At 38.8% G+C, this 13,047-nt stretch overlaps 2 protein-coding genes and 1 pseudogene across 3 annotated transcripts; 1 reads left to right on the plus strand and 2 right to left on the minus strand.

Annotated features, from left to right (window-relative positions):
- Positions 1-1,292: 1,292 nt before the first annotated feature.
- LOC311494554 lies at positions 1,293-2,789 on the minus strand (annotated as a pseudogene). Its single transcript has 2 exons — positions 2,706-2,789; positions 1,293-1,998 (listed from the first exon to the last, which is right to left on the minus strand). The product of its transcript is annotated as an uncharacterized misc_RNA (transcript).
- Positions 2,595-5,071, minus strand: LOC311503543 (NAD(P)(+)--arginine ADP-ribosyltransferase 1-like). The gene is made up of 3 exons (XM_084566325.1): positions 4,990-5,071; positions 4,188-4,888; positions 2,595-3,585 (listed from the first exon to the last, which is right to left on the minus strand). Exons 1-3 carry the CDS (start codon positions 5,047-5,049, stop codon positions 3,519-3,521), a joined length of 828 nt encoding a protein of 275 aa, XP_084422451.1. The 5' UTR covers positions 5,050-5,071; the 3' UTR covers positions 2,595-3,518.
- A 1,279-nt stretch (positions 5,072-6,350) lies between these two features.
- On the plus strand, positions 6,351-13,046 carry primpol (primase and polymerase (DNA-directed)). Its single transcript, XM_084569276.1, has 14 exons — positions 6,351-6,564; positions 7,875-8,129; positions 8,219-8,313; positions 8,412-8,550; positions 8,794-8,941; positions 9,045-9,141; positions 9,229-9,380; positions 10,535-10,697; positions 10,797-10,894; positions 10,981-11,067; positions 11,381-11,489; positions 11,566-11,642; positions 12,258-12,304; positions 12,415-13,046. Exons 2-14 carry the CDS (start codon positions 7,956-7,958, stop codon positions 12,649-12,651), a joined length of 1,623 nt encoding a protein of 540 aa, XP_084425402.1. The 5' UTR covers positions 6,351-6,564; positions 7,875-7,955; the 3' UTR covers positions 12,652-13,046.
- Position 13,047: the final 1 nt, after the last annotated feature.

The raw sequence follows: 13,047 nt of genomic DNA on the forward strand, positions 1-13,047 counted from the left end.
ATCAGCATGTAATTCATTCATCTATCTTCTGTAACCGCTTGTTCCTGTGTAAGCTCGCAGGCTCTGCTGGAACCTATCCCAGCTGTCATCGGGCAAGAGGCGGGGTACACCCTGAACAGGTCGCCAGTCTATCACAGGGCTAACACAGAGACAGACAACCATTCACACTCACACCTAGGGCCAATTTAGAATCACCAGTTAACCTAACCAGCATGTCTTTGGATGGTGGGAGGAAGCTGGAGTACCCGGAGAGAAGCCACACAGACACAGGGAGAACATGCAAACTCCCCTCAGAAAGGACCCAGTCAGCCTGCTGACTTGATTCGAATGGATTCGAACCTGGGACCTTCTCGCTGTGAGGCATCAGTGCTAACCACCTCGCCACTGTGCCACCCGAACAGATCCATCTTCCCATGTGTAGTTCGGGTTAACTTTCCCAGAATGGAAAAAATACATCATGATACCGTGATTTAGAAGGTTTGGATGAATGATTAGCGGTAAAATGCTGTATTTTAGGAAAACAGTATAGTTCTGTTAAAAGAACAGTAAATCACCGAAATTTCAGTTTTTTTGTTTGTAACAGTAGAGTGATGTATTACAGGTTAATACTGTTGGAATTCTGCTGTAAATTAACAGCAATTTCTAACAGTGTGTGGACGTAGCACCACACTGAGACCCAGAACTAAACAGCAGGTGGCACCAATGCACCAAATCTTTCTTAAGAATTTCAGGTTGTTCATAAAATGTTTTGTAAAAGGATAGTTCATTAAGTTTTATTACTATTATTTACTGGTTATTTATAGGCTATTATGCTATTATATTTCTACTCTGACTCCCTTGAGATTAAATTGTGCTGCACGTGGCCCTTAAAATGAGTTTGACACCACTGATCTACGTTGATAGATTTTATTTCACTCATGCGTAACGATGAATGTTAAGTGGATATTGTTGTACAAAGACGTGAACCAGTGATTTTTGGTGTATGTCTGAGCCAGCCTTAGTATGAAAGAACAAACTGATAAACTGAGTCTGATACATTTTGTTATGGTGTTTATTTTATATGGTTACAAAGACACAAAGCCCAGGTTAATTGAGCATGATGGGAGTTACTTCTAACACTTTCCAGATTCTTCCAGAGAAGTCCGATATCAAGTGTTTTTACTGGTCATTTAAAGAAATAAAGATAAGACCACGAGCCCAGACACGACCCACTGGGTGGAGACAGCTCTATATTTGTGACAAACTATGCAACTGAGCAAAAATGTTCAATTTCTCTCAAGAAAATATGAGTCTTACCGTGACAACATGTGACAGCTGTGTGACATGCCCAGTTTTGAATGTTTTAAAGCAAGCAATGTGTATTGCTCATCATCATTAATTGTTGCCTTTTTAATTGACTCCACGGTGAAAACTTCAGCTGGCGATAAGAGTACACTCTTTTCCATGTTTGTACCGCAAAGCTGATCCTTAAGGTTGACAAAGAAGCAAGAAGTGATATTTAACAAGACCATTCCATCCATATCTTCAAAGCGTGTATCAATGTTTGAAGAAGCAGTGGTGAATCTTTCAAATCTCACGGTTGCTCCCTGCTGCAGCAGTGTGTTTTCTTCTTGGACAAGGTACACACTCTTGCACTCTTTTGGCTTCAGCAGCCTCATGGAATCCATAAGCAGGAAACGAAAAGACTTGAAATGGAACTTTTCTTCTGCTAAAATTTCCAGCCATTGTCTGTACTTCGTTGTTAAAAGTCTTTATAAACTCTGTTGACGAATCATATGTTGAAAGTGCATCAGTGTGCTCCTTTATTCCTCCGGGGATCAGCCTTGAACAGTTGGGACTTAAACTCCAGGCCTTCTGGAATAACGCGCTTTTTTTTAGCTCTTTTTGTAACAGGCCTGAATGGATGATCCTCTCCTTGGCTTCTTTAGGGCATCCAAGATACAGTTCATCTATTAAATCTGGGTCCGTGGCCAGTAGTTTCACATCCTTTGCAGTCCCCTTCAATTGAGTAAGAAAATTTAAAAATGATTTTAAAAGGAGAGAATATTTGTTTCTAACATACCAATTTTTTCCTATTATATATATATATATATATATATGTATATATCCCACATTTTCACAGGCTATTCTTCTTCTACAGACTGCTGTTTAAGGAAAAAGCATTGTCAATAAAATTCAAACAGAAATGAAAAGCAAATGACATATAAATACCTTAATCGAAGAGAACTGACTTCTGTGAGCAGCTCATACAGTTGAGTCACAGTGTAAATTCAGTGGCAGGGGAGGGAGGGTCTGATCTCTGCAGAACAGTGTCAGGGCAGTGGCACAACTTATACAACCCTTTTCTTTTTCAGAGGAAGGAAATAACATGCTACTGGTTGCCTTGCTGTCTGTGTCTCTGTTCTGTTCTGCTTGAGCTTGGTTGCATATGTGATTAACTAATATTAAGCTGAAACCAACTTTATTTCCCCGTTCAACCCAGCTTTCTTTCTTTCTTTCTTTCTTTCTTTCTTTCTTTCTTATCTTACAGTTCATTAAGTTTTATTACTGTTATTACATTATTTAGTGGTTATTTATAGGCTATTATGCTATAATGTTACTGTACGTGGCCCCTGAACTAAAATGAGTTTGACACCACTGATCTACGTTGATAGATTTTATTTCACTCGTGCGTAACGATGATTGTTAAGTGGATAATGTTGTACAAAGACGTGAACCAGTGATGTTTGGTGTATGTCTGAGGCAGCTGTAGCATGAAAGAACAAACTGATAAACTGAGTCTGATACATTTTGTTATGGTGTTTATTTCATATGGATACAAAGACATCATGGTTTGAACAGCAGATATACACCAGTGGTACAATGACATATACAACAACAGCTTATATGACCTGGATGTTAGGTTGAGAGAATTACTCGTCATCAGAACTCAAACACAAACCCAAGCTAATTCAACATGAAAATGGGAGTTATTTCAAACACTTTCCACTGACTGTGGTTTTACAGTTCCAAGAATAAATTCCTCTTTTACACAAAAGGCTTATTTATAGCTGTTTCTGCTGTACACGCCTTGACTTCTAGTAATCTTCCTATATTCTGCTCTATCATACAGATTTCATTTAAAATAAACCTTTACTGGGTTTTTTTTTGTTGTCATGAGAAAATAGAGGTAAAAAGCACAACACAATTGGCAGTCTGTTTATGTATATCCATATATCTAAAGCATGATATTTTCAGCAGAAATTGCGTAACTTTGAGGGCACAGTGTTGGCTTTGAGGCTAAGGCATTATAGTTAATATATATGAATTTGCAGAGTATATGCATCTCCGTGCAAGGTAAATGATGCTTCAGAAAGAATCATCAAACAAGAAAGGTATATATGTTTCCAACATGCATAATATAAAAAAAGTATCTGTATTATAAAACATATGGCAGGACTGTGAAGTAACGCAGCTGATCAGTCTTACATTACAGATCCTTCCAGAGAAGTCCAATATCAAGTGTTTTTACTGGTCATTTAAAGAAATAAAGATAAGACCACGAGCCCAGACACGACCCACTGGGTGGAGACGACAGCTGGAGACCTGGAGAGATGGAAACAAAGCAAGAGAGATGAACATCTTAGTAGACGACTGGAGTATCATTAGTTAAAAAGTTCTCCCTCTCACTCTAGGCATTTCTTTTGTTTCAGCCAAAGTTAGAAAGATTTTTGTATTTTTGCTGTCTCACTTCTTAGAGAAAAATAAATCATATCACATGTTTTCGAGCATTGATCAGAAACATTTGAATCAACACCTGAGGGCAGTAGTGGGGCCATAATGCTGTTTTTTCAATTTTCAGGCAAATCTGATCAAACCACACCCAACCACACTGGACACGAGGAGACTCTCTCACTTTTCAGTGATCTCCCACACTTTACATTTTCAGTTTAGATTAATCCCTAAAAGAACGGTAACGTGTGTCCATATTTGAAAAGCTTTTAGGAGTAACTCTCCTGAAAGGTTGCAAGAACTGATCATTAGTCAGATAGTTAGTTCTGGTTATTATGGGTATAGTACTTGGAGTAACAGTGAAGCTTTACACTGAGTCTTTTGATATAACCTCACAGTTCCAGGCTCTATATTTGTGACAAACTATGCAACTGAGCAAAAATGTTCAATTTCTCTCAAGAAAACATGAGTCTTACCGTGACAAGATGTGACAGCTGTGTGACATGCCCAGTTTTGAATGTTTTAAAGCAACCAATGTATATTCATCATCACCAGACACCTCTGTAATTGACTCCACGGTGAAGACTTCAGCTGGTGATAAGAGTATACTATTTTCCACGCTTGCTTTGCAAAGCTGATCCGTAAGGTTGACAAAGAAGCAAGAAGTGATATTTAACAAGACCATTTCTTCCATATCTTCCATGCGTGTATCAGAGTTTGAAGATGCAGTGGTGAAACTTTCAAATCTCACGATTGCTCCCTTCTGCAGCAGTGTGTTTTCTTCTTGGACAAGGTACACACTCTTGCACTCTTTTGGTTTCAGCAGCCTCATGGAATCCATAAGCAGGAAATGAAAAGACTTGAAATGGAAGTTTTCTTGGTATATGCTAAAATTTCCAGCCATCTCCTGTATTTCCTTGTTGAAAGTGTCTTTAATATCTCTTGACCAATCATAGGTTGAAAGTGCATCAGTGTGCTCCCTTGTTCCTCCGGGGATCAGCCTTGAACATTTGGGACTTCCACTCCAGGCCTCCTGGAATAACGCGCTTTGTTTCAGCTCTTTTTGCAACAGGCCTGAATAGATGAACCTCTCCTTGGCTTCTTTAGGGCATCCAAGATACAGTTCATCTATTAAATCTGGGTCCGTGGCCAGTAGTTTCACATCCTTTGCAGTCCCCTTCAATTGAGTAAGAAAAGTTAAAAATGATTTTAAAAGGAGAGAATATTTTTTTCTAACATACCATTTTTTTTAATATATATCTTTAGAAATATACTCACTTTGTCATAGACAGCTGTGAAAATGATTGCAGCAAGAACCAGTTTCCTAATGTCCCACATTTTCACAGGCTATTCTTCTTCTACAGACTGCTGTTTAAAGAAAAAGCATTGTCAATAAAATTCAAACACAAATGAAAAGCAAATGACATATAAATACCTTAATCGAGGACAACTGACTTCTGTGAGCGGCTCATACAGTTGAGTCACAGTGTAAATTCAGTGGCAGGGGAGGGATTGTTCTCTACAGGACAGTGTCGGGGCAGTGGCACAACTTATACAGCCCCTTTTTTCCCGAGGAAGGAAATAACATGCTACTGGTTGCCTTGCTGTCTGTGTCTACTGATCTGTTCTGCTTGAGCTCCTTTTACTGTAACCCCATGTAGATTGGTTGCAGATGTGATTAACTAATATTAAGCTGAAACCAACTTTATTTCCCCGTTCACCCCCAGCTTTCTTTCTTTCGTTCTTTCTTTTTCTTTCTTTCTTTCTTTCTTTCTTTCTTATCATGTAAAATCATTTGCTACTTAACTCATACTGTTGCTATGTTAAACTATTCTTACTGCTCAAATACTCAGTGACTAATGACAGTTCCTAACATTAAACACTGACGTGGTGTTGTTTTTCCTTTGTGTTCCCAGAGGTTACTCTGCAAGATTATGGTCCTTTTCCTGCCCTCCCTCTCACATCCTGTATTCCTCCCTCTCTTGATCTAGGTAGTGCAAGAGAGTCTGCTCTGTTTTTAGTGGTTCTTTAGTATGGCTTGAATAAAAATGAGTAAATATATTAAAGTTTATATTCATGTGTCAGAGGTGAAAACAATGTCTGGAAAGTCTTAATATCTTAATTCTTAACAAGTCTTAATAATATAATAATGATTTATTATTATTATATTAATAATTTATTATATTTAGAATATAATAAAACCTAAACTCCCCACCTAGATCACCATCTAGATCTGAAAAAGTCACTTAAATGAGTGGTGAAACGTCTTCAAGTGGACTCAAACAAATCTAGTTGTCTCTTAACTTTGATTTGTATGTTATAGCCTATAATCATATCTTTTGTACATTCATTTATTATTATACCCCAAGTACAGAATATTGTAATTAAACTGTGATTTTATGATTCAGTTTTAAATGTCAGTTTTTATGTTATACTTTGCAGCGACTTTCCTACGCAGATTGCCTTTTCTCTTTTCATCATACTTATTTACATCCTCATCATTGGTGGCGGAAAGCTTTTATTTTGAAATACCAAAAACGGAAGTGTTAATCTTGTGCGCTTGTGTTAATCTTACGTACTATTTTAGCGTCTGAATCTTTTGCATGTTATTCTCTTTGTGTTACATTGCATTTTATCGACAAACGTTTCAGCTTTGAACTTTGAGCTGGGAGATTCAAAGTTTCCTGCCACGATTTCGTTTAGTTACCGGAACCGACAACCGACGTCGTTTCCGGTTTCATGCGCGCCAAAAAGAAAACGAGATACGGGAAGTAATAGATTGTGTGTGTTGTTTTCGTCACGTTTCATCAGGTGACAAGAGAGTGGACTGCCGCGTTTGACACAAACACAACGGTAATGTAACTCGTTTGAATATTTTACTGTTGAACCTAAACAAACTGAGAATCATAAGGACGGCGCTTCAGCCAACGTCACAGTTATGTAGCTAGGCAACGGTTGAATCAGCTAGGAGAGTAAGTGAGGAGTCTTATTAAAACTCATTAAAACTGCACCGATATAAAAAGCTTACGACGGTATTCCGAGACTGAATTAAAAGTCTGTAAAGTCTGTAAAAAAAATAAAAAAAAAATAAATAAAAAAAATAAATAAATAATGAAAAATACACATGAATGTCCTGCACTAAAAATGTAGTTTAGTTGCTGGTGGGCGTGATGGTCGGAGTGGACCAGCTGGTTCTGAAGTCCAACAACACAATAATACATCAGTATATTGATATTATTGATGTTATGTTATGACTTTCAAGACTCTAACAAAAATCTGTTGTCATATTTGACTGGTTACAGCTCCGCAATAATGTCACTACTGCTGATACTGTTAGACTTTGGATTAAAAAAAAATAAAATCATCATCTCAATAATAAACCTGGCAAGTTTAATGAAGTGATCAGACTGATCAGTGACCGTGAAAAGAAAGTAGCTGTTCAGGAGTTCTGGGTTTCTCACCTGTGTGAAGAAAGCTTCAGCAGCACCCACTAATGTTTTGGGAGACATTGAGTAGCAGGAAGCTTATTTGATTAAAATATATATATTAAAATAATTTCAGGTTCACGTAATAAAGTGGATGCCAGTTCATGCTCTGTGGATCAACTAATTCATTATTTAATCAGCTCTGCTGTAGCTGTGTAAAGGCAGATATACTACAATAAGGTGATGTGTGATAAATAGGAGGGTGACTCACATTGTCTTCCATCTCCTCTTCTCTCCTTCTTAAGCCATGTTACTGCTCCTGTCAATGGTTTTAATGTTGTGGCTGATCGGTGTATTTATTGTGCAAGTTCATATTAAAAAATCACTTTATTGGTCAGCACAGTTTACATTATTGTATCAGTGGCATGAAGTGACATTATAAAATATTTACACGCTTCTTTTTTTGGAAAATGTGCCGTTGGGTAATATTTGACGTTTTTATTTCAGCAAATGATTTGACTACATCCTCTGGCGCTGAGTAAAACCAGCAGTAGTCCACAGTACTTTATTACACAGTATTGTGGATTATATATATATATATATACAGTCTAGAGCAACGATTGTGCAATAAATTCAGCCTCTTGTTTATGAAGTTTTGAGCTTTCTGCTCATTTCTGAAGATGCAGCTTGTGGTGCTGTTAAAACATACTGACTCAACCTATTTACATCCCTGTGCAGGTTCCAAACTAAGATCATGCATCCACTCTTCTAAAGCAAGGCACTGCATATTGCATATAAGGTATCAATAAGCACTCAAGGATGAGGAAGTGGGGAGACCGAATGAAGAAGGTTGAGCAGCTGGCTCAGTCGTTCCAACTGAACCCTCTGACGACTCCATACAAACCTCGACTGTGGCCGTGCCAGCCCTCCTCCATCTGGAAACTCTTCCCTCGCCAAAACATAGCCATCAGCTTCGCGCAGAGCTGCAAAGAGGTAACAAAAAAAAAACAAGATGCTGCATTGTCTCGTTAATCTGTACAAGGGAGGAGTTTCTCACATTTGTGTATTGTGTTTTTTTTCAGGGTGTTCATGTTTTTGCACTTGAAAAAGAAAAGACGTCCTTGGGTCAAAGGATCTTCCTGGTTACAAGTTACAGTGAGCTGTGGCACTATTACAGGTAAACATCAGCCCTGCATTTCAAAATGAGACATGACTGTGTTTTTTTTGTCTTGGAGAAGATGAGAAAATTCTCCTGTTCTCTCCTTTATTTTAAAGGACCTACACTCAGTCCTTGATGCACTGCTATGAGGTGATACCAGAGTCTGCCGTCTGTAAGCTTTACTTTGACTTGGAGTTCCACAAGCCTTCAAACAAAGGGTCTGACGGGACAGCTATGGTGTCTTTGTTTATCCAGGTAGGGCACATCGTTCACAGAATAACGTGCTACTTTCTGTTTAACAATTTTTACTTGTGAATTTGAAAAAATAGCTTTTGAGATTGTTATTTATTTGATTCAGATGAAGAGAGGATGATCCAAAATGTCCGAATCCAAAGTTAACATCTGGAGAGATAATGTGGTGTTACCTTGTTGCTTGGTGTTTCTAAACATGCAGGATGTGCCCGTGTGAACCTGTCTGTGCTTTGTGTGTGTTGACAGTACGTCTGCGACCGTTTAATGGACGTGTACCGGATTGAATGCTCTGTGAAGAATGTCCTCAATCTTGACTCCAGCACAGAAGAGAAATTCAGTCGACATCTTATCTTCTGCCTCCAAAACGCAGCTTTCAAGGACAACATACATGTTGGTACGGTCAGACTTACATGGATCCTAACCTTTTCTTTTTTCTTTTTTTTTTTTCATATTCAAACTAGTGATTTACAAACTATTCTGTCTCATTTTTATTGTAGGTGGGTTCATCCACGCCATCCTTCAGCCCGTCCTAAACAAAGCCAAACACTGCGTGGATAAGGAGAAGAATTCAGTAGCAGAAAGCACTGAAACAGGGTTTGTTATTTAGAGCTTTCAAAATAAATATGTTAATTAACCTGCCGTCATCTCTTTTAGTAATTTTTGTTAATGTTTTACTAACAGTGGAGTACCTGCTGTGTCTGAGGTCGAATTGACAAAGCCAGATGGGATCGCTGGGAGTCCAGAGACAAAGAGGCGTAAGCAGGAAGAAATAGACCTCAGCTTCCTCCAGGTGAAAAACAAGGATGGCCAAGACTCTCTCTTTGTTGATCTCGGTAAGAGGAACCAGAACCTTTAATTAGTATTTTTTTATCCTCACACACTTTTGGTTTGTCTTGCTTTAATCATTCTGTGAAAGACACCTTCCTCACACCCTGCCACTGCAAATAGTAACAGACAAATTACACAGTTTCTCTGCAAACATGAGCTCAAACGTTTACGTGACGCTAATATGTCGCTTCAGAAGTCACTTTATGAAACAGTGTGGCTGTCTGAGTCACTGTAGCGCTGGAAAACATCTTCAGATGTTATTTATATTTTTTATTCATTTTTTTTTGTTTAGAAAAACAAGCAAGGTGCTTACAAGACAAGGACAAAAACAGTGTAGAACATTGAACAAAATAAACTGTGCTAGTTGTACGTGTTGTGTTGTGTGGGTGGGTGGGTGAAGGAAAAAAAAATAAAATAAATAAAAATATTTAAAAAAAAAAAAACTAAAGAAAGAAAGAGAGAGAAAAAAAAACTAAAAAATAATTCTTCAGATGTTTGAGCAAAATGGATTTGTCCGATCACCTATACACTGTAATAGTGAAAAAAATAAATAAATGAGTAAAACTACAGGACCTCAGTGAGGATTTAAGGTGGATCAACAAAAAACTCAGATGTTATATCAAACCCAATCTTTATTGTCCATAGAACAATAAGCAATGATGGATGGAAAATAAGAATTAGAAAAATATAAGTAAATAAGAAAGAGTCACTGTATCTGAAGTCATTAATAAAATAGGCACATTTTAAACAGCAATAAACAATAAATTAATATTGTTATTTAGATCTGTTATGTATTTTAAAGAAGGTCCCAGTCATGTGGTCTGACTGTGTGTTTGTAGCCTGCATGCCTTTCAGCTCCACTTGTTTCCCTCTCCTCCTCCTCCTCCTCCTCTTTTTCTTCACTCTCTCTTCATCACTTCATTAACTCCATGGTAATTTAAAATGCCCCTGTTTCTTCACACAGAGCCTCAAACAGTGCTCATTACAGTCTCCATTACCGTCATGGGGTTTGAGCGATCATTTCACGGCCAGTGAGAGCAGCAGGAATGTGATGTTTTAAGACACGCTCTAAAAAATCCTTAAACTTATCCACTGGACAATAATTGGATTAAACAGCCTATGTATTGCTGGATTCTTATTGTAGTTTAAATCTCTTCAGGTGTCTACACAAAGAACAGAAATTTCCGCCTTTACAAGTCATCAAAAGTGGGGAAGAACGCTGCGTTCACTGTAGCAGAAGACAACCAGTTCATACCCAAACCTGAGAAGGGCATTTCTGCAGAGGAGAGCGTGTTCTTGGCGTCCTTAGTGTGCAACGTGAGGTACACTGGACACCTTTAAGTCAGTTTTCTGTGTGCTGAAAGTATTTATTTATTTATTTTCAAACCAACTCATCAGGTCTCATTCCAGTATATTGTTAGCTTCACAGGTCAGAGGATTCTTACGTGGGACGTCCTGGACACAAATGAACCCAAAGCCTCGTCAGTTCACTGCCAGCAGGGATCGGCTTCAAATCCAGGTAAACGCTGATGTGAGACCAAACGCTTCTCTAAATGTGCGGCATGTTCATGTGAATTAATTTTTTTTTCTGTTTATTACCGACAGATGCACTTTCTGGCTGCTTGTCGTCTCCTCACCAAGAAGTGGACAGCTTCGTATTGACGGTTGTTAGAAAGGATGGGATACAAGGAAGTAAGTGTTTGGCTGTTGCTGGAAAAATAAATCATATTTAGTTTGATATCAACACACTTCTGCTCTGAGACTGCTCACTTTACTGAGTGTACATCCATTAGCCTATGTGAGATACTAAATAGACAGCTTAATGATATGGTAATATCATAATTGAAGCAACAACTGTTTAAAACAATTGTCTCAATATATGTTAAAAATGTAGGATAGAGATTAATGAGTTAGTATCTGTTGCTGTAAGCAGCTTGTGTGTGGTGTGTGTGTGCACAGTGTATAACAGAGTGCCTGACTCTCATACAAACTCATGTGAACTCAGGCATAAGACGATGGAACTACTTTGCTGCAGAACAACTTCTCGTCTATGACATCGCCAAATACCGCTGGTGTGAAAATGTGGGCCGGTTTCATAAAAGCAACAACGTCATGTACGTACAGCGTGATTCAGATTCTGTCCCGTGGCCGTTGTCTCTCCTTCTGATTCAGTCTCATCGTCCTCTGTAGGATCGTTGTGGATTTCAAAGAGGAAGTGTGGTACCAGAAGTGCCACGATCCTGACTGCAGGAACTTCAGGTCCTCGAGTAGGTCATGACTACAAGGTTCAGCCACAACATTATGACCACTGACAGGATAAGTGAATAACATTGACCATCTTGTGACAATACAATGTTCTGCAGGGAAACTTTTGAATCTGGCATTTGTGTAGATGTTACTTAGACATGTAGCACCCACCTAGACCAGACCAGACACCCCCACCCCATAGCAATGACACTCCTTGATGGCAGCAGCCATCCTCAGCAGGATGCAGCCTGACACAGACACACAAACGGTTTAGGAACAACTCAAAACAACATGAAAAACAGCACAAGGTGTTGACCTGGCCTCCAAATTCACTAGATCCCAAACTGATCAAGTATCTGTAGGATGATCCACAGAGGCCCCTCCCCTCAACCCACAGGACCCAAAGGGCCCCCACTAACAACATCCTGTTACCAGACACCCCAGGACACCCTCAGAAGGACCATGTCCATTCTCTGATGAGACACAACTGTTTTGGAGGCACAAGGGAGACCTACACAGTATTAGGAAGTTGGTCATAATGTTACGGCTCATCTGTGTGTATTTAAATTATGTATGTAAACACATTCTGTCTGTGAAGTAATAAATTGCACATTAGTGATATCATATTGTTACAGGTTACCCACTGCCACAAGAGATCTGTGTCAGCTACATCTTGACGCTGGTTAGTTCACTTTAACTTGACACCCCGACCTCAATTCTACTCGGACATTTTGCAGTTCTTCTGTTAAGAAGACATCTTTGCTGTTGTTCATGTGTTCTGTTTGCCGACAGGATGAGGAGGACCAGGCGTACTTGATGGACGACGCCGGCAACATTGAACCCAGCCAGGGACCAAAGCAGACCCAGACCCCACAGAGCACGGCGTGTGCAGAGGAGGAGGCTCCTGTTGGGTGGGGAGATGAACCAGATGACCAAGACTTTCTAAAGAGCCTGGAAGACTTTGAGCAAAACGGGGAGGAGATCTCGGACCAGGCTCTGCTCACGTGTATGACAGAGTTTGACTCCTAGGAAGGAGAGGATGAGGGTTTGTGTCGTTCTGCAGTACAACATCAAAGGTACTAGTAGCACTTTATTTACTAGCGTGCTATTTCTATTCAGTGATTGATGGTTCCGAAGACACTCTAAAACATTTGTAAGAAGATATTAGAGGGTTTCAGTGGGTTTTAAAGTGTTTTTTTATGATGTGTGGACATCCAAAACTATATACTGGTGTATAAACAGAAAACTTAATATAGCAAAACAATTTAAATATTAATTATCATAGGATGTATCATAAGTTATTACACTGTTTGTCTTTATTAACAGCTTACAACTATATTATAGTGTGTTTCTAAATGATTATTATGACAATTTAAGGCTTCGCAATGTACATGTTCATATGCTCCATTAAAAAAAAAAAAGGTT

The sequence above is a fragment of the Chelon labrosus genome (assembly GCF_963514085.1).
Source record: "Chelon labrosus genome assembly, chromosome: 2".
Taxonomy (NCBI): domain Eukaryota; kingdom Metazoa; phylum Chordata; class Actinopteri; order Mugiliformes; family Mugilidae; genus Chelon; species Chelon labrosus.